This window comes from Podarcis erhardii (assembly GCF_964252035.2).
Source record: "Podarcis erhardii genome assembly, chromosome: 7".
Taxonomy (NCBI): Eukaryota; Metazoa; Chordata; class Lepidosauria; order Squamata; family Lacertidae; genus Podarcis; species Podarcis erhardii.
Window position 1 is genome coordinate 86581603 of NC_138511.1, and position 18553 is coordinate 86600155.

Here is an 18553-nt window from a genome sequence, read left to right on the forward strand (position 1 = left end):
CTCCCAGCAGCCCCAAAGCAGAGGGCGTCAGGTAACGGCCGAGTCTCTCAGCTCAAGCCACCACCCTCTAATCTGAAAGAAGACTCCTAATTCTTGATGTGTGGAAGAGACTATCTGGGGTCACTTAGTGGGGAGGGGAGGGCACTCTGCACATGCTCGGAGACCACCTCAAATGGAGTTGTGGCATTGCCAAAGGCAAACATGGGCAAACCCAGCACAAAATAATAATAATAATAATAATAATAATAATAATAATAATAATAATAATAATTTTATTTATACCCCACCCTAACACCCCGCCCTGGGCTAACACCCCAGAGGACAGGATCACACTTCAAAACGACCTTGACAGATTAGAGAACTGGGCCAAAACAAACAAGATGAATTTTAACAGGGAGAAATGTAAAGTATTGCACTTGGGCAAAAAAAAATGAGAGGCACAAATACAAGATGGGTGACACCTGGCTTGAGAGCAGTACATGTGAAAAGGATCTAGGAGTCTTGGTTGACCACAAACTTGACATGAGCCAACAGTGTGACGCGGCAGCTAAAAAAGCCAATGCAATTCTGGGCTGCATCAATAGGAGTATAGCACCTAGATCAAGGGAAGTAATAGTGTATTCTGCTCTGGTCAGACCTTACCTGGAGTACTGTGTCCAGTTCTGGGCACCACAGTTCAAGAAGGACACTGACAGACTGGAACGTGTCCAGAGGAGGGCAACCAAAATGGTCAAAGGCCTGGAAACGATGCCTTATGAGGAACGGCTAAGGGAGCTGGGCATGTTTAGCCTGGAGAAGAGGAGGTTAAGGGGTGATATGATAGCCATGTTCAAATATATAAAAGGATGTCACATAGAGGAGGGAGAAAGGTTGTTTTCTGCTGCTCCAGAGAAGCGGACACGGAGCAATGGTTCCAAACTACAAGAAAGAAGATTCCACCTAAACATTAGGAAGAACTTCCTGACAGTAAGAGCTGTTCGACAGTGGAATTTGCTGCCCAGGAGTGTGGTGGAGTCCCCTTCTTTGGAGGTCTTTAAGCAGAGGCTTGACAACCATATGTCAGGAGTGCTCTGATGGTGTTTCCTGCTTGGCAGGGGGTTGGACTCGATGGCCCTTGTGGTCTCTTCCAACTCCAGGATTCTATGATTCTTCCCAGTTCAGAAAACCGGGCTCAGGGTGGCTAACAACAAATTTTAAACACTTAATTGATGCAACAAAAATTTGAATCAAAAGCGCTCACGGGGTACTGCAAGTTGGTCTAGGGAAGGCCGGGTTTGAATCTCCATTCACCCAGGGCCGTAGGCCAATCGCCGTCTCTGAGCCTACCTCACAAGGTTGTTGTGAGGATGAAATCCGGAGGGGAGTAGCAGGTAAGCCTACTTGAACTCCTTGGAGGTTAACAACGACGACTTCTACTGACCTTTGCACACAAAAAAAGTTCTAATTATAACTGCCTCTTTTAATTGAGCTGTGATTTGTGTATACGTAATCAGAATTTTCGAGTTGGAAGGGACCGCAAGGATCATCTAGTCCAACCCCCTGCAATGCTGGAATATTTTTCTCAAGTTGTAGCTCGAACCCACGACCCTGAGGTTAAGAACCTCATGCTCTACCAACTGAGCTATCCCTCAGGCCATTTTTGTATCCAGCATCACTCAGCTACAGCCAATGAGACGCATCGGAATATTCGTTCCTCAGTGTTCCATAGGTACCACCTCCGTCCGCCACCTTTTGATTGACACTAGTAGGGTTGCCATTTTTCAAAATGTAAAAACCAGGACACCCTGAAAGTTGTGGAGCTTTATTTTAGGTTGGCCCCAAATTATTGAACTTTTATTTTAGGAAACCACCGAAATTGTTCAGCATTTTTTTCAGACCAACCCCAGAGTTGTTCCATTTTTCGATTGACTTTTCTAAGATACCTGCCAGAGCGCCGCCTTTCGGAAATTCCCCCTAGACGTCAATTCCGCCTTTGAAATCCCAGACCTATGCAGCCCTAGACACCAGACAGAAACAAAAACATTTTGCTTATCCCCCCCCCATATTTTTTTAATTAAATTTCCCACAACTATAACAAGTATAACAGAAAAAAAGAAAAGAAAACACACACAAAAAACACAATACAGTACTAAAAAAACTAAAAAAAGAAATCTTAAACACATATCCCTTAAAAACCCAATTTCTCTTACATTGTTAATTGACTTCCTCAGATCCCTCCCTTCCGAATTCCATTGTATCTCCATGTAACAGCTCTCCAATATCATTCTTAAACTAAAATTATTTCCAGCAATTAACTATCATTTTCTCTTTTCTTCTAGTTCTAAATCGAATTTACTTACAATTAGATCCTAATTTAATCCTAGGCTTATTGCTGCTTTCAAGTGACTTCTAATTTTTAATATTACAATATTTATTCAAATAGTCCTTAAATTTCTTCCAGTCTTCTTGATATTCCTCTCCTTTCTGGTCGCGGATTCTTCCAGTCAAGTCGGCTAGCTCCAAAAAGTCCAACATTTTCATCTTCCATTCTTCCACCGTTGGGATTTTTTGGGATTTCCAATTTTTGGCTAACAGCAGTCTTGCCGCTGTGGTGGCATACAAAAATAGCTTGACATCTTTTTTGGGCAATTCCATTCCTATTCTTCCAAGTAGAAAGGCCTCTGGGATCTAAAACATTTTGCTTAAAGACTTTATCTGAATCTTTTTATATGCAATTGCTGGTATATCTTGCAAATGATATATATGCAATTGCTTTATATTCATAAATGAAATTCTTATTACTAATAACTTTAACAACATCTTTTCTGAGGAATATTATCCCTCTCGAGATATGGCAGGTTCTCACTATCCCTAATTTCCAGAAACAGTTGCAAGACATTAAAAGTTCTGGCAGGCTCTCTCAGCTGGATAAACGGGTCTTGACTGCTTGTTCGGGTTTCAGTCTTGTTTTAAATGTGTTTGTTATTGTTTTGTGCTTTTAACTGTCTTTAATCAGCTAATGTGTTAAATCTCGGGTGATAATGATGAGCATGTCTGTTGTCTTGGACACAGTGACTGATAAACAGGAACGGTTTTCGTTGTTAACTGTGTACAGAGCAATCTGGCCTGAATTGCTGTTTGGTGCTATGTTGTCCATTTGCGTGTTTTTATAACCCTCAATAGAGAAATCTGAGGGCTCCCTTGGACAAAAAACAAGGACACCAGCCAGGAATACCAGAGCAAAACAGCAGCCAGTAGGCTTGGTCTTGATTGAAGACTGTCATGACAGGACTCCCACCTGCCACCAGGTGGAACAAGATGGAAGCCCCAAACAAAAGAGCCCCCAAACTTTTATTAGCTGCTCATCCCCATGTTACCCCCCCCCAAACTACATCACTCATACATCATGGTTACATCATGAAAGGGGAGGTCTGGTGGCCGTAATCTGAGCATCCTGGACCCTGCCCCATGGTTCTCCTTGCCCTCCACCAAACACCCATCAAGTGAAGCAAAAGAGATATTTACATTTCCCTGTTTCCCAGCCAAGTTAATCACACCCTTTTGTCTTCATCAGGGTTTGCTATTTCTGGAATGGCCACCTGTCTGGCACTCAGGTATCAGGATGCCAGGGATTATCACTCAGGCAGAGGGGCTGCTGAGTAGCTGAGCTCACATGTCTATATGAATTTCTGAAGTTTTCCAGTGAGCCAGTAAAGTTAAAAGGACCCCTGACCATTAGGTCCAGTCGTGGCCGACTCCGGGATTGCGGTGCTCATCTCGCTTTATTGGCCGAGGCAGCCGGTGTACAGCTTCCGGGTCATGTGGCCAGCATGACTAAGCCGCTTCTGGTGAACCAGAGCAGCGCATGGAAACGCCGTTTCCCTTCCCGCCGGAGCGGTACCTATTTATCTGCTTGCACATTGACATGCTTTTGAACTGCTAGGTTCACAGATGGCCTTTGCTGCACGATACCAAATGTAAGAATTCACTGATAAATGCGTCAGTGAGCCAGTACATAGATGCATTTATCAGTGAATTCTTACATTTGGTATCGTGCAGCAAAGGCCCTTTGAATAGATATGAAGAAACTGCGATGAAGTGTTTTGTGGGGGCAAATAATAAAAGTCACAAAAGCGATTGTGCTGGTTTTGGTAGTGGGCTGCATGTGCATGATATCTGCTGGAGGGGCAACACCCCCCCAACCTATACATAAATTCCTGCAACGTATTGCACCGCCCTGAGAGCCAGTGTGGTGTAGTGGTTAAGAGCGGTAGTCTTGTAATCTGGGGAACCGGGTTCGAGTCTCCGCTCCTCCACATGCAGCTGCTGGGTGACCTTGGGCTAGTCACACTTCTTTGAAGTCTCTCAGCCCCACTCACCTCACAGAGTGTTTGTTGTGGGGGAGGAAGGGAAAGGAGAATGTTAGCCGCTTTGAGACTCCTGAAGGGGAGTGAAAGGCGGGATATCAAATCCAAACTCTTCTTCTTCTTCTTCTTCCTGTGGTCGTTGAATGAAGGGCGGTGCAGAAATTTAATAAACAGATAAAAAAACAAGATAACCTGTGTTGTTCTGCGCCCTGTTTGATGCCAGCCTTGTCTCCTTTGCAGTTCATCATCTCCGAGAGCGACCCGGAGGAGTCTGCATGCCCGCTAGAATGTCCTCACGAACGCGGGCGCCCGGTTTGCGCCTCCGACGGAAAGCTCTACAAGTCCCCGTGCGCCTTCCAGAAAGCTCGATGCCGTGAGCGTTCCCTCGAAGCCCTGCCTCGCTTCCGCTGCGGTGGGGCAGCCCACCGGGAGCCCAACTGTAGGTAGAGAAGGTTTTGGCAGCGTGGCCTAGTGGTGGGGGAATGGACAGAGGGAATCTCTTTTTAATTTTTTTTTCAATGTTTAAAATTTTTATTTTTTATCAACAACCAAAACACAAACAGTAAAACCCCCCAGGCAACTGATACACTGGTTAAATAATCAATAATAACATATTCAAATCAACCATAGGTACAATTTTATATACGTTAATAGTTCCTCCACCCCATAGCTGTCAACCGTCCCTTATTTGGCGGCAAAGTCCCTTATCCCAGCGCCGTGTCCTGCTGCTGTCCCTTATTGATGATGTCCCTTAAATTTCCCGGGTTTCGAAGGAAGCAGCTCCTCTCCCTCCCTCCCTGCTGGCCAGGGAGGAGGGAGGCTCCAACTGTATTGCTTGGCTGCGTTGCTCACCCAATAAGGAGTCTAAGAACGACCGGGGGGTGGAGCTTGCATGCCTTGTGCCGATCAAATTGGCCGTGTTGCCTGGGGACTCGCCTTTGCTCAGCGCTTCCCAGCGGAGAGGGGACAGTGGTTTTCCTTGCTGCATCCCCTTTGCCGGGTTGCTGCGCTGTGGGAACCACCGCTTGAGGCTTTGTTTGGCTGCTGGCTGGGCTTTCTGCCTTTGGCTCAGAGGGGCTCAGAAGTTGAACATACCTGTGCTCTGAAAATCCCTTATATTGGCTGCTGAGCCCTTATTTTCAAATCTGTAAGTTGACAGCTAGGCTCCATCCACAAGGTTTATTTAACTTTTAACATTTTAATTGCCCCAAATTGTTCAAACCCACCCAAATAATTCAAAATCTTCTCAAACCAATCCTCTACTTTCTCACTGACCTTAAACCCATTCATTCTGTGTATCTTTACAGTTAGATATTCAAAAATTATAATATTATTCAGTTTTTTCCTCCATTGGCTCACCCCTAGCTCTTCTGCATTTTTCCATTTACTCTATAATTCTCTGGCTGCAGTTACCATCAATTTTACCCATTTACATTCCTCTTTTGTTTTTAACTCTGTGCTATTCAGACTAATAAGAACCATTAATTTAGATATTCCCACCTTCCTACCCACAATTCCCGATATTTCTATACCAATCTGTTTCCAAAATTCATTAACTAACGGACAATCCCACCACATATGACTGCACGTTCCCATCACTCCACATTTCCTCTCACAATTCTTACTTCCAGATTTTGTAATATGATATAACCTTTCTTAATTTGATTTTTCATAATGCTGTAAGATAAAAGAAACTAACCTAAAGGGAAAGAGAAAAATTGGGAAAAAACACCAAAGGAAAAACCAAAAAGTTGAAGAAAACAGGAAAAATAAAAGGGACTTCCATCTGTCCGTTACGTAAAATAATTCTTTTGAAATATTCACTCTAGGATGACATCCAACTGATCTACTCCCAACTTATAAGTCCTAGATCAATTCATTTTCCTTTTAGACAAAATGTCCAGTAGGAGTTCTCTAATTGTTGTTAGAATCATAGAATCATAGAGTTGGAAGAGACCACAAGGGCCATCGAGTCCAACCCCCTGCCAAGCAGGAAGCACCATCAGAGCACTCCTGACATATGGTTGTCAAGCCTCTGCTTAAAGACCTCCAAAGAAGGAGACTCCACCACACTCCTTGGCAGCAAATTCCACCGTCAAACAGCTCTTACTGTCAGGAAGTTCTTCCTAATGTTTAGGTGGAATCTTCCTAATGTTTAGGTGGAATGTTTAGGTGACATCCTTTTATATATTTGAACATGGCTATCATATCACCCCTTAACCTCCTCTTCTCCAGGCTAAACATGCCCAGCTCCCTTAGCCGTTCCTCATAAGGCATCGTTTCCAGGCCTTTGACCATTTTGGTTGCCCTCCTCTGGACATGTTCCAGTTTGTCAGTGTCCTTCTTGAACTGTGGTGCCCAGAACTGGACACAGTACTCCAGGAGAGGTCTGACCAGAGCAGAATACAGTGGCACTATTACTTCCCTTGATCTAGATGCTATACTCCTATTGATGCAGCCCAGAATTGCATTGGCTTTTTTAGCTGCTGCGTCACACTGTTGGCTCATGTTGTTGTTGTTGTTGTTGTTGTATTATATTGATATACTATCCTTCATCGAAAGATCACCGGGCAGTTCCCAAGATAAAAATACAAGACAAAAACACAAATAAATAGTTAAAACAAAACCCCCCAAAAAATACCCCCCAAAAAACACATTTTTAAGGCTGTAGTATATTAATCAGGATAATTAATTAATAACCATTATTAATAAATTTCCACAATAGTTTTACTCTCATCAAACTTCACCAACAATTTCTCCCTATCAAGCAATTAATCTTTCAATTTTTGTCCACCCAAGAACCTCTCCGCTGTGATCATATATTAAAATAATATTCCCTAATGCTCTTATTCCCTAATTTTCTTATTATGTATTCATTAGTTCACGTCAAGTTCTGTATCTTCTGTTCCCGTTTCCTGTTGTATTTACCGTGGTTTTCCATCCTGGTTTTCTAAAGTTATCCCTTCCATTTATGCTTCTTCCTCATTTCGCCTCTGGGCCTGAGATCCTCCATCTTTCCCGTCCCGTGGTGAGAGAAGGGCTCTCTGTACATGCTCAGGTGGCTCCATTTCTGATGCTGCATCTTTCCTCCCGTCCAATGTGCAGATACCAACCTCACTCGGTGCCAGGAGGACCGAGCGACCGCCCTCTCACAGTCCCGGCGTCAGTCTCACGCAACCTACGTCCCGGAATGCAACGAAGACGGCTCCTTCTTGCAGGTAAGACCTCCATTGTTGTTGTTTAGTCATTTAGCTGTGTCTGACTCTTCGTGACCCCATGGACCAGAGCACGCCAGGCACTTCTGTCTTCCACAGCCTCCCGCAGTTTGGTCAAACTCATGATGGTAGCTTCGAGAACACTGTCCAACCATCTCGTCCTCTGTCGTCCCCTTCTCCTTCTGCCCTCCATCTTTCCCAACATCAGGGTCTTTTCCAGGGAGTCGTCTCTTCTCATGAGGTGGCCAAAGTATTGGAGTCTCAGCTTCAGGATCTGTCCTTCCAGTGACCACTCAGGGCTGATTTCCTTCAGAATGGAGAGGTTTGATCTTCTTGCAGTCCATGGGACTCTCAAGAGTCTCCTCCAGCACCATAATTCAAAAGCATCCGTTCTTCGGCTATCAGCCTTCTTTATGGTCCACCTCTCACTTCCATACATCACTACTGGGAAAACCATAGCTTTAACTATACGGACCTTTGTTGGCAAGGTGATGTCTCTGCTTTTTAAGATGCTGTCTAGGTTTGTCATTGCTTTTCTCCCAAGAAGTAGGCATCTTTTAATTTCGTGGCTGCTGTCACTGTTAAGTTGTGGGTTGACATAGCAGACGACACAGCGATTTCTCCAAGTAGCTCTTTATTTTTGTAAGCTGGAATAGAACTGACCGCAAACAGCTCAGCCGGCCTGCTTTTATAGGCAGCCGGCTGTCAACATTGTAACAACAACAGCCTAGAGTTCCCGCCTAAAATAACTGACGTGGACCTGAGTGAAAACTATCTACAGACCTGAGTGAAAACTATATACAGTATCCCCCTGCTGGCCCAGGGTGAAACTTCACTACATAGCAGTCACCATCTGCAGTGATCGTGGAGCCCAAGAAAGTAAAATCTCTCACTGCCTCCATTTCTTCCCCTTCTATTTGCCAGGAGGTGATGGGCCCAGTGGCCATGATCTTCGTTTTTTTGATGTTGAGCTTCAGACCATATTTTGCGCTCTCCTCTTTCACCCTCATTAAAATGTTCTTTAATTCCTCCTCACTTTCTGCTATCAATGTTGTGTCATCTGCATATCTGAGGTTGTTGATATTTCTTCCGGCAATTTTAATTCCGACTACGGATTCATCCAGCCCAGCCTTTCGCTTGATCAATTCTGCAAATAAGTTAAATAAGCAGGGAGACAATATACAGCCTTGTCGTACGCCTTTCCCAATTTTGAACCAATCAGTTGTTCCATATCATATCTGCCAATAAAAAATAAAAAATAAAAAGTGTAAATTTCCTCTCCTAGAGACTCTCCTTGGGCAGAAATGACATTCGGGGGGAGATTTTCTGAAATGTGGTGCTTTGTCCTGGATCTTAGAAAGTCTATTGCTCAACAATTTTGGGGGTTTACTTTAAAAAAAAAACCTCAACAATTTTGGGGTGTCCTGGTTTTTACTTTTTGAAATATGGCAACCCTGGCTATCCCCATGATCTTTAAATGTTTTGAACAGGTGTGGGGAATCTCAAGCCTGGGTAGGGGGCAAATGTGGCCCCCAGCACACACTGTCTGGCCCCCAGGAATCTCCCTAAGCCACACCCCTCACATGTGATTCTACAATTCCAACTGTCAAAATATCAGCAAATAATAATTAAACAGAAAATTTGCTGTCTACGAATAAATTGTTAGTTAAATCATAATCTGCAAAAAAGAGAGCAAAATTACAATATATAAAATACCACAGTACACAAAGGATATATTGAATTGAGCAACAAGGCCACATAACTTACAAAAGTATTCTTTGGGGGAAGCCAAGGCTGTTTAGCGTGGAATTGTAGTGTGGTCAATGCGTGGTGTGCATGCAGCCCCTGTACTTAGGGAACTCTGGGAATTGTAGTTCTCTGAGGGGAGGGGGGCCTCCTCACAGCTCTTGGCACCCTTAACAAACTACAGTTCCCAGGATTCTCTGGGAGGAAGCCATGACGGTTTAAAGTGGCATGATACTAGATGTGTTCCCCTGGCATGGACTCCATCTCCATTTTTGATATTATTATTATGCTATATAAATTATGTTTTTAGCGTTGTACACCTGGGATCCTCGGATAAGGGGCAGTATATAAATTGAATAAACAAATAGATAAATAATGCACATTTAAAGCTGTGTCAGGAAGTCTGTACATATCGCTGTGGCGGGAAGATAAATGGCGTGTCTGTGCGCTCTGGTTTCTGTCATGGTGTCCTGTTGTGCCAGAAGTGGTTTAGTCCTGCTGGCCACATGCCCTGGAAAGCTGTCTGTGGACAAACGCCGCCTCCCTCGGCCTGAAAGCGAGATGAGATTCGAATCCCCGCGACAGGGTGAGCTCCCGTTGCTCGGTCCCTGCTCCTGCCAACCTAGCAGTTCGAAAGCACGTCAACGTGCAAGTAGATAAATAGATACCACTCCGGCGGGAAGGTAAACGGCGTTTCCGTGCGCTGCTCTGGTTCGCCAGAAGCGGCTTAGTCATGCTGGCCACGTGACCCGGAAGTTGTACGCCAGCTCCCTCGGCCAATAAAGCGAGATGAGCACCGCAACCCCAGAGTCGCCTTTGACTGGACTTAACCGTCCAGGGGTCCTTTACCTTTTTTTACCTGTTAGAAATGCACTCACCTCTTCTGTCTCCTCCTAGGTTCAGTGCCATAAACAGACTGGCTATTGCTGGTGCTCCACACCGGAAGGGAAACCGATCAGTGGAACGTCGGTCCTCAACGAAACACCAAACTGTACAGGTATGATTCCCAACTTCTGGGTGCAGGAGACCCTGGGTTGCAAACAATAATAATAATAATAATAATAATTAATAATAATAATTTATTTATACCCTGCCCATCTGGCTGGGTTTCCCCAGCCACTCTGGGCGGCTTCCAACAAAATATTAAAATACAATAGTCCGTCGAACATTAAAAGCTTCCCTAAACAGGGCTGCCTTCAGATGTCTTCTAAAAGTCACAGAGTTGTTTATTTCCTTGACATTTGATGGGAGGGCGTTCCACAGGGAGGGCGTCACTACCAAGAAGGCTCTCTGCCTGGTTCCCTGTAACTTGGCTTCTCGCAGTGAGGGAACCACCAGAATGCCCTCGGCGCTGGACCTCAGTGTCCAGGCTGAATGATGCGGGTGGAGACGCTCCTTCAGCTATACTGGGTCTTTGAGGCTGTTTAGGGCTTTAAAGGTCAGCACCAACACTTTGAATTGTGCTCGGAAACATACTGGGAGCCAATGTAGGTCTTTGAAGACCGGTGTTATGTGGTCTCGGTGGCCGCTCCCAGTCACCAGTCTAGCTGCCGCATTCTGGATTGATTGCAGTTTCCGGGTCACCTTTAAAGGTAGCCCAACATTGAGCTCATTGCAGTAGTCCAAGCGGGAGATAACCAGAGCATGCACCTCTCTGGCAAGACAGTCTGCGGGCAGGAAGGGTCTCAGCCTGCGTACCAGAAGGAGCTGGTAGACAGCTGCCCTGGACACAGAATTGACCTGCGCCTCCATGGACAGCTGTGAGTCCAGAATGACTCCCAGGCTGTGCACCTGGTCCTTCAGGGGCACAGTTACCCCATACAGGACCAGGGAATCCTCCACACCCACCCGCCCCCTGTCCCCCCAAAACAGTACTTCCGTCTTGTCAGGATTCAACCTCAATCAGTTACCCATTACAACCCCCTCCTTCTTTGTCAGGTAGGAAACATGGGCGTCTGCAGAGATCTGTCCATAGCGGGAAATAAATCACTGGAAATGGGGAGGTGGCTGGTTGCTAACAAAAACATGAGAAGATTTGTTCCTGTGTATTTTGCCTCATACTGTATCTCGGTTTCTACAAGTGCTAGAAACTTGTGCGATTTTTTTCATGAAAGCTAGGAATCTGGGAGTTGCAGTTCATCTAGGGCAGGGGTAGGCAACCTAAGGCCTGTGGGCCCGATCCGGCCCAATCGCCTTCTAAATCCAGCCTGCGGACGGTCTGGGAATCAGTGTAGAATGAGTAGAATGTGTCCTTTTATTTAAAATGCATCTCTGGGTTATTTGTGGGGCCTGCCTGGTGTTTTTACATGAGTAGAATGGGTGTGTTTATTTAAAATGCATCTCTGGGTTATTTGTGGGGCATAGGAATTCGTTCATTTTTGTTTGTTTCAAAATATAGTCCGGGCTCCCACATGGTCTGAGGGACAGTGGACCGGGCCACGGCTGAAAAAGATTGCTGACCCCTGATCTAGGGGGTGCAAGTGATTTCCCTTGTTCCTGCCACGGACGCTCATGGAAAGAAGGTTGAGGGAGGTGCTTCTGCATTTTTTTAACTCGCAGAAATCCAACTGGGGAAGCTTTTCCTGGTGCAGATTCCCACTCACTCAGTTTCTGTGCAGCTGTTTTAAGCTGAAAGAATAGCGTCCGCCACCCAAAAACAGTAGGTGATCCATGTTATGTACTGAAGTTCTCACCCTGGGCCAGCAGGGGGATACTGTAGATAGTTTTCACTCAGGTCCACATATGCAAATAAGGAATTGAAAGGGACGTTCAGCGATTGGCTAGTTACAGAAAGTTGTTACTGTTGCGTTGTAGTGGAGCTCTATATAAGCAGGCTGGCTGAACCCTTCAGTTCAGTTCTGTTCTGGCCTGTGAATAAACAAGAGCTGTTTGAAGAATCGCTGTGTCGTCTGATATGTTCACCCACAATTTAACAATCCAGATTAGAGCCTAGGGGACCTGAAACAAAAAACAGGACCTATTGATGACTTATTTTTTAATTTTTTAAAACCCTGCCTATGTCTGTCCCCCTCTTTCTCTAGGGTCCTACACGGTGAGGACATCGTGGCCAGATCCCAACTCATCTCGCAAAGGTAAGGCTGCCCCCTTCTCCCCAATCCTCTCCCCCGATTGCACACCCCACACCTCGGCCAGAAAATTTCTACCTAAGGGGATAACGTTTTAAAATCCCAACCTACAGAGCTATGGGGTGGACTGTGGCTCAGGGAGGGGAGGGCTGTAGAAGGTCTGCTTCAGGTCCCGAGTTTGAATCCTGACATCTCCAGATAAGGCTGGTACAGAATCCTGCCCCTGACCCTGGGGAGGTATTGTCAGTTAGTGTAGACAATCATCTGACTCAATAGAGGACAGCTTCCTATTTTCCTACTCCCTAATCTCCAACATAGGTTTTAGGGTCCCTTAAGGACGCGGGTGGCACTGTGGTCTAAACCACAGAGCCTTGGACTTGCCGATCAGAAGGTCGGCGGTTCGAATCCCCGCGACAGGGTGAGCTCCCGTTGCTCGGTCCCTGCTCCTGCCAACCTAGCAGTTCGAAAACACGTCAAAGTGCAAGTAGATAAATAGGTACCGCTCCATCAGGAAGGTAAACGGCGTTTCCGTGCGCTGCTCTGGTTCGCCAGAAGCGGCTTAGTCATGCTGGCCACATGACCCAGAAGCTGTACGCCGGCTCCCTCAGCCAATAAAGCAAGATGAGCGCCGCAACCCTAGAGTCGGCCACGACTGGACCTAATGGTCAGGGGTCCTTTTACCTTTACGGAAGGAAGGGTGCTCCATCTGCAGGCTGGTGTGGGTACTGCACATCCACTTCTGTGACTACAGCTGCTCTCCGCCCCCACTGGCCCAAGAAGGGCAGGAGGCAGAGCCTGGAGTCCTGGGTTCCATTTCCAGCCGTGGGAGAGGGGTGGGTTAAATAGATGGATCTTGGAGGGACGCTATTACTAAGAAGAGGACCAAGCCCAGTTGTCACATTCCACTCCCCCGTTTCTGCCCCTCGGCAGGCAGAAATCCAACAGGTTCAGCTCCCTGCATGTTTTGGATTTCCGCCTCTCCTGAGGCATGAATCCTCCGCCAAGTACCGTATTTTTTGCTGTATAAGATTCACTTTTTCCCTCCCAAAAAGTAAGGGGAAATGTGTGTGCGTCTTATGGAGCGAATGCAGGCTGCGCAGCTATCCCAGAAGCCAGAACAGCAAGAGGGATCGCTGCACAGAGGTCCCTCTTGCAGTTCTGGCTTCTGAGATTCAGAATATTATTTTTTCTTGTTTTCCTCCTCCAAAAACTAGGTGCGTCTTATGGTCTGGTGCATCTTATAGAGCGAAAAATACGGGTAATCACCTTAATAATAACCCCAGACTCTGACCCTCCTGTAGCTCTGAACTCCACCGCTCTTTGGACAGAGTAGATGACATTAAAACCTCTGTAATAGTTGCCTTCGAACTCTTTTCCTCCCTGAACGCAGAAGACGGCACCAAGCCCCGGCCCACCCAGCCAAGCCCCTTCCCCCACAAGCAGGAAGGTAAGTGACTCTCCTCTTGTGTAACCGCCCCCCATCATCTCCCGAAAATCCGCTTCCCCGCTCCAGCGGTGAGCAGCTTGGCCTATTGGTTGCACTATGGCAAATGTGTTGACTCCTTTGACCCTCCAGGTGTGGACGAACTACAATTCCCATCAGCCCGGCCATTGGCCAGGCTTGCTGGGGCTGGTGGGAGTTGTAGTGAACCTTGTAGGGTCAAAGGTTCCTCACATATGAAAGGTGTTATGTACTGAAGTTCTCACCCTGGGCCAGCAGGGGGATACTGTAGATAGTTTTCACTCAGGTCCACATATGCAAATAAGGGATCGAAAGTGACGTTCAGTGATTGGATAGTTACAGAAAGTTGTTACTGTTGCGTTGTAGTGGAGTTCTGTATAAGCAGGCTGGCTGAACCCTTCAGTTCAGTTCTGTTCTCGCCTGTGAATAAACAAGAGCTGTTTGGAGAATCGCTGTGTCGCCTGATATGTTCACCCACAACTTAACAAAAGGCTTGTGATATGATGTGCTGAAATAGCTCAATTGGTTAGAGGGATGTTGATGACAAAGCCAAGGCTGTAGGTCTTAGGGTCCCTTCTATCTCTAAGATTCTATGATTGTTAGAACCCAAAATGGCGGAAGAGCTCCTTCTCTCTCATATACACAAAAGCCATACATTGAAAACACCAAGAAAAAAGCACACCAAAAACTCAGGCCAATGTAAGTTTCAATAGTGGGAGTGGTCCCTACTCACAAACCAATAGTAACAAAAACAACATTTATCTTGAGCTTTTCTGTGCACACGTTGATCTACTCACACTTAGTTTTTATCCCCGAGAAACATAGAAAATGTTGTTGTTCTTTAGTCATTTAGTCATGTCCGACTCTTCGTGACCCCCTGGACCAGAGCACGCCAGGCCCTCCTGTCTTCCACTGCCTCCCACAGTCTGGTCAGACTCATGCTGGTAGCTTCGAGAACACTGTCCAAGCATCTCGTCCTCTGTCGTCCCCTTCTCCTTGTGCCCTCCATCTTTCCCAACATCAGGGTCTTCTCCAGGGAGTCTTCTCTTCTCATGAGGTGGCCAAAGTCTTGGAGCCTCAGCTTCACAATCTGTCCTTCCAGTGAGCACTCAGGGCTGATTTCCTTCAGAATGGAGAGGTTTGATCTTCTTGCAGTCCATGGGACTCTCAAGAGTCTCCTCCAGCACCATAATTCAAAAGCATCCATTCTTCGGCGATCAGCCTTCTTTATGGTCCACCTCTCACTTCCACACATCACTACTGGGAAAACCATAGCTTTAACTATACGGACCTTTGTTGGCAAGGTGATGTCTCTGCTTTTTAAGATGCTGTCTAGGTTTGTCATTGCTTTTCTCCCAAGGAGCAGGCATCTTTTAATTTCGTGGCTGCTGTCACCATCTGCAGCAGTGGCGTAGCGTGGGGGGTGCAGGGGGTGCCAGCCGCACCGGGCGCAACATTTTGGGGGGCGCACTCGCAGCTCTCTGCCCCTACCTGGCTCACTCCCGCTTGCAGCGGCAGCAGCAGCAGCAGCAGCCTGGCGAATAGGGCGCGCGCGCGCAGGGCGCACGGAGTGGCAAAGGCGAAGGAGACGAGGCAGAGGCTGCGGGCTGGCGGAGGAAACAGGAGAGATTCAGATTGCAAGCAAGCCGGGACGCTTCGTCGGCTTGGGGAAAGCCCTGCGGGGGCCAAGGGCACGCGCCTCGCTTTGCTTGGCGCAGAGGTGGGGAGGGAAGAATCTCCACCCCTCTCTCTCTCCAAAGGGGATTTACGCCGGCTGAGCTGGGTTTCGCCTCCTCTGCCACCGCCTGGGGACAGCTCCTCGGAGGAGAAGGACGTTGGGGAGCGCAGAGAGGAATCGGGGGGGCCGCAGCTCCAGCCATTGCCCATCGCCAGCAGTGTCCGTGCCTCCTTCGGGGGGCTCCTCAGGGGGCTCCTTGAGGAATCCGGGCAGCAGGATCTTGGAGACACTTTGCCTGCGAGGCAGCTGCCCACAACTCCCGGGGCCAGCCCGGGCAGCCAAGTGAGACCCCTGCTTCTTCAGAAATTTCTCCAAAGGCTTCATCCTGCCAACGGCAGTGGGGGCACCCCGGGGCTCAGCTGGCCCCCAGGACGAGGGCCCTTTTCAGCTTAGGCCAAAATTGGGGATCAGGGGCGGCGCACTCTGCGTGCCTGCGGCGGGGGTGGAGAGACGTGCGATCAAGAAGGTGGCAGGGAGCTGCCTCTTTGGAGAAGGGAAACGTGTCCTGCGTTGGGGAGGGGGGATGGAGCGGGGGCGCTGCTCTGGCCAACCTTACCGAGCGTGGAAAGGCTTTAGGGGGCGGGGTGCGCGGGGTCCTTCTTGACTCTCCCTGCAGGGGGAGTGACCAGAGGCGCCTCCGATGGCTTCGCGTCCTGACGCCCTCCTGAAGTGGTAGGCGGCGAGAGGCAGACAGGTGGATTGCCGTCTACTCTTTGGCCACGCCAGAAACGTGGCGAGCGGGCGCAACATCTGGGGGTTAGGGTTAGGGGGCGCAAATCCACGGGTTAGGGGGCGCAAATTACTTGCCTTGCCCCGGGTGCTGACAACCCACGCTACGCCACTGATCTGCAGTGATCATGGAGCCCAAGAAAGTAGAAAATAACAGGATATATTTATCCAAAAGTCTTCAAACTTACATGACCCATTAAAAATTAGCTGATGAAGGTGAATACATCGAAACAGGGCCTTGTCTTGGTTTCTAATCCTGGTTTCTGACTTCTGCTCTGTGATTGAAACTGAGTCTCCATCTGCAAGCTGATAAATTATAAGGATCAACATTATCATCGAGTGAAAAAGAAAAAAATATTTGTAACAAATTATTGTGTTATATATATCTTTGTGAGTTTGTAATCTCTGTTAGAGTTTGTAATCTCTATTTGAGTTTGTAATCTCTATTTGAGTTTGTAATCCTTGTCAGAGTACATCGTTTTGAATGGATTAGTTGTTGTTTTTAAAATAATTTTTATTGAATGGTTTTATGTTTCAAAAAACAATACAGCCATACTACCACTAAATATAATTAAGAAATAAAAATGACATACATCGATATTTAGTTTGTTATTTACCGTCTTATTTCCTCCCAAACATTGCGTACAACAACACACATATATGCAGACACCCACACACCCACACAGAAAATGATAATAGTGAAAGTAAATATTTTTCCCCCTTTTATCTTTCAAAATCTTTTCTTCAACTTTGACTTCCTGTCAAGTCCCTTTGCATATGTTTTATCTTACATTTGAATGTACACAAAACAATAAACCTTTCTATATAATTTTTCTAATACATTCTGAAAACATAATAAATCCTTAATTGTAGTCCACCTCCTTTTAGTTCCTTTATGACTCGAATGCTAGCACGGAGTCAAAACTATTATTGAACATATTTTTTATAAACATCCCATTTTTTCGCTAATTTTTGCTTTGAGTTTCCTCTGAGTTTACTAGTCAGTTGAGCCGTCTCCACCAATTCCTGTAATTTGGTTTGCCAATCTGTTATTTTTGGAGCCTCGTGATCTTTCCATCCCTTGGCCACAAGTATACGAGCCGCAACGGTTGCATACAAAAATACCTCTCTTAGATTTTTTGGGATCTCTTTATCTAAAACACTTAATAGAAATGCCTCCGGTTTTTTGGTAAAAGCTATCCCCATCATCTTTTTTAATTCATCGTATATTTCCCCCCCAAAAATCTTAATCTTTCCACACGTCCACCACATGTGGATCATATCACCGTTGTTTCCTCCACATCTCCAACAAGCACTCACCAAATTATTATACATTCTTGATAATCTGGAAGGATTTTCATCATGTTCTCTCTTGTATTATAAAATGGTAAAGGTACCCCTGCCCGTTCGGGCCAGTCTTGCCAGACTCTAGGGTTGTGCGCTCATCTCACTCTAGAGGCCGGGAGCCAGCGCTGTCCGGAGACACTTCCGGGTCCCGTGGCCAGCGTGACAAGCTGCATCTGGCGAGCCAGCGCAACACACGGAAACGCCGTTTACCTTCCCGCTAGTAAGCGGTCCCTATTTATCTACTTGCACCCGGAGGTGCTTTCGAACTGCTAGGTTGGCAGGTGCTGGGACCGAACGACGGGAGCGCACGCCGCCGCGGGGATTCGAACCGCCGACCATGCGATCGGCAAGTCCTAGGCGCTGAGGTTTTACCCACAGGGCCACCCGTGTCCTCTTATATTATAGCTGGCTGTAAATTTCAAATTTACCTTCCATCATAAGTTTTCCCAGTCTTTTAGCATAATTGGATGGCCCACATCTTGGGCCCACTTTATCATTGAAGCCTTAACCTCCTCATCCATTGAATGCATTAGTTTTTGTGACTATTGACTATTGATTTGTGAGTAGGGACCATTCCCACTATTGAAACTTACATTGGCCTGAGTTCTTGGTATATTTTTTTCTTGGTATATTTAATACATTGAAAACACGCCTGCCCCCCACAAGAATTCTGAGAACTATTTATTTACTTCTTTATTTATCGTATCCACAAACCAGCTTTTCCTCCAAACTCAGGGTGGCGAAGGTGATTCTCTTCATTTAAGGCCCACAACAACCCAGCGAGGTAGATTAGGCTAAAAGACAGCAACTGGCCCCAGGTCCCCCAGCAAACTTTATTCCTTAATAATAATAATAATAATAATAATAATAATAATAATTTATTA

The 18553-nt window shown here is 46.4% G+C and overlaps 1 protein-coding gene across 2 annotated transcripts in view; it reads left to right on the top strand.

Annotated features, from left to right (window-relative positions):
- Positions 1 to 18553, top strand: part of LOC309345828 (SPARC-related modular calcium-binding protein 1-like) — a 70876-nt gene that overhangs the window by 34114 nt on the left and 18209 nt on the right. The window contains exons 2-6 of one of the 2 annotated variants that reach the window (XM_081869254.1): positions 4587 to 4785; positions 7452 to 7564; positions 10205 to 10304; positions 12349 to 12399; positions 13751 to 13840. In XM_081869254.1, the coding sequence (XP_081725380.1) occupies positions 4587 to 4785; positions 7452 to 7564; positions 10205 to 10304; positions 12349 to 12399; positions 13751 to 13840 (553 nt within the window). The remainder of the gene's footprint in view (positions 1 to 4586; positions 4786 to 7451; positions 7565 to 10204; positions 10305 to 12348; positions 12400 to 13750; positions 13841 to 18553) is intronic. The other variant, XM_081869255.1, reaches the window with a different exon arrangement.